Source organism: Alligator sinensis, unplaced genomic scaffold, assembly GCF_000455745.1.
Source record: "Alligator sinensis unplaced genomic scaffold, ASM45574v1 scaffold496_1, whole genome shotgun sequence".
In the NCBI taxonomy this organism is placed as follows: Eukaryota; Metazoa; Chordata; order Crocodylia; family Alligatoridae; genus Alligator; species Alligator sinensis.
In genome coordinates, this window is record NW_005842246.1 from 526,541 (window position 1) to 529,246 (window position 2,706).

The following is a 2,706-nucleotide window of genomic DNA, read 5'->3' on the forward strand; positions in this document are numbered from 1 at the left end:
CAGATCTGTGCGGGGAGAAGCTCCAAATGTAGATGGAGTTATACTAGCATACAATGGTCTTGTAAACAGGGCAGCTTTGCCTGTGTGGCTGAGTCCACACGAAGTCTGCTTTGCCAGTATAATGTCCTGGCCTAGCTCTACCATTAAATCACTCCTAGGGTGGAGAGATCCTTAGTCTTTGCACGTTCAGTATATCTCACACATCAGGGCCCAGATGGCAGCTGATATTTTCAGCCACTGACATACTATCAACATTTAGGCATGTCCTAAATCAGCTTAAACCTGAGCTGCCTAGTGTTGTTAAGACAAGCCAAGAACACGGCAGGTACCCATTTACAGCTGGCTTGTTTAGACGCCCTCTTTATCATGAGTCATAAACAAACTATTTCCTCTCTTTGCAGTAGTGGGACATTGATGGTGCCCTCATGCCTTTTCTTTACCACTGGCAAGTTAAGGTGTTCTTGATATTTTGGGGCTTTGTACCTAGTTGTTGCACTGTCCATGCAGTTGTTTGGATTGGACTAGATGACCTCCTGAGGCCCCTTCTAGCCCTCATTTCCTATGGTTCTATGACTCCCTAGCCTTAGTAAATAGGAGCCCATTTACACCTGGGCTGGGGGGAAGAAAATGGACAGCAGCGTTCACTAACTGTCTGGCGTGAGAACACAGACCTCTGGATCTGTAACAGGGCCCTTGACTTCTGTATCAGTCACATGCAGACAGACAGAGGGAAAAACAAATGTGGGAAAAATTATGGGATGAGTGAATGTGCATGTGCGTGTAGGCATAAAGAAAGAAGAAACAAGATACAGGGCAAGGTCTTCGGAGTAGATCTTGGTACAAAAAATACTGGGAGCTGATATGTCCTCACGGCCTTTTCTCTCCACCAACAGGACATCATGAACACATATCAAGAGGAGAACCAGAACCTGTCATCCGGGTTCTTCATCATTGGCTTCTCTAATACTGCACACCCGCTACGACTCTTCTTCTTTGCCCTTTTCTGTCCCATGTACATGGTCACACTGATAGGGAACCTGCTTATTGTGACCTTGGCAGTGAGAGACCAGGCTCTCCACACCCCAATGTATTTCTTCCTGGGCAGCCTTTCCACAGTAGAGGTGGGTTATACCCTGGTCATTGTGCCCAAGATGCTGGCAGGTTTCCTGATGCCAGGCAGCAGGGCTATCTCATTTTGGGGATGTGCCACCCAGATGTACTTCTTTGTGGCCTTGGGGGGCTCTGAGTGCTTCCTGCTGGTGGCCATGGCCTATGATCGCTATGTTGCCATCTGCCACCCGCTGCATTATGCCTCTATCATGAGCTGGAGGGCATGTGTCCAGCTACTGTTGGCCTCCTGTGCTGGTGGGTTCACACTCTCCTTGGGGCTGACAATTCTAGTTTTCCAGCTGCCCTTCTGCCAGTCCAAGTGCGTCAACCATGTCTTCTGTGATATCCCAGCTGTGCTGGCACTGGCCTGCGGAGACAACTTCCTCAATGAGATGGCTCTACTGGTTGCTTGTCTCCTCATCCTCATCTTCCCCTTCCTGTTCATCCTGGTCTCCTACAGCCACATCCTGAGGGTGGTCATTCGGTCCTGCTCAGCAGAGGGGCGCCGCAAGGCCTTCTCCACCTGTGCCTCACACCTGACAGTCGCTGTGCTTCACTATGGCTGTGCCACCTCCATGTACATCAGGCCCACAGCCAGTCACTCACTGGAGCAGGACAAGCTCGTATCTCTCATCTACATCAATGTCACACCCCTGCTCTACCCTGCCATCTACACACTCCGCAACAAAGACTTCAGCAATGCCCTGGGCAGGGTCCTGGCCTGGCAGAGGTATGCCTAGAAGCTGTGAGTGCACTCACAGGAGACAAGAACAGGCAGCAGCAAGCCTCATTCATGCTAAGGACTTGCTTCTTCATCCTATGAGGAGTGCCAGTGTCACCAGGGAGTGCATATTCATGTTGAGAGCCTATCATGCTATTGTGCACTGGATGGTGCTAGGAGCCCCCATGTTTCACTCTGCATGAGGACTCCCTGATTCAAGCAGGGTAATGCACACTTGCTCAAGTAGGCCTCAACTGACATGGGTGAGTGCTTGGTCATATGAGGAGCATCTGCCTCACACTGGGGAAGAGCCACTTCTCACTCAGGTGAATATTAGCACTGACAGTTCCTTATTTCTGCACCCAATCATTTATTCAGAGGGGCCATCCCCCGTCTCATACTGGTGGCATACCACTGCACAGGGTGTTCTTGCAGAGTTTCCTTTTGGGAGCACGAACACCCGCAGTACTGCGTGAATAACAACTGCACAGTTATGCACCCTGTGCTTTTCTATTTCCATCCTCACCAGCAGGGGTCAGCACTCTCGATCAGAACTGTTCAGAGAAAAACATCTTTTTCAGGGCTTCTCCTTATATTTGGGAACAAGGCTTAGTCCAAAAAGTAGCCAAGGGGGAGACACTCAGCACTGCAAAAAAACATGCCTCTCAAGGTTAGCAGGGGGAGTCTCACTGTGGAAGAGCTGTACTGGGCCTCAGGGTAAGTTTCTGATTTTGCCACAGGTCCCCTGGTAACTGTGGGTGTGTCTACATGAGACAATAAAGTGCAGTAGCGCCATAGCATTGGGGGGCACTAATCTTGTTAGCAATGGTACTGCACAGTAGTAACAAGCTACTGCACAGTAGCTCATTGCTACT

The 2,706-nt window shown here is 49.9% G+C and overlaps 1 protein-coding gene across 1 annotated transcript; it reads left to right on the forward strand.

Moving 5' to 3' along the window:
* Nucleotides 1-450: 450 nt before the first annotated feature.
* LOC102369309 (olfactory receptor 10R2-like) lies at nucleotides 451-1,850 on the forward strand. Its single transcript, XM_006027484.2, has one exon. The coding sequence runs from the start codon at nucleotides 900-902 to the stop codon at nucleotides 1,848-1,850; it is 951 nt and encodes a 316-aa protein (XP_006027546.1). The 5' UTR covers nucleotides 451-899.
* Nucleotides 1,851-2,706: the final 856 nt, after the last annotated feature.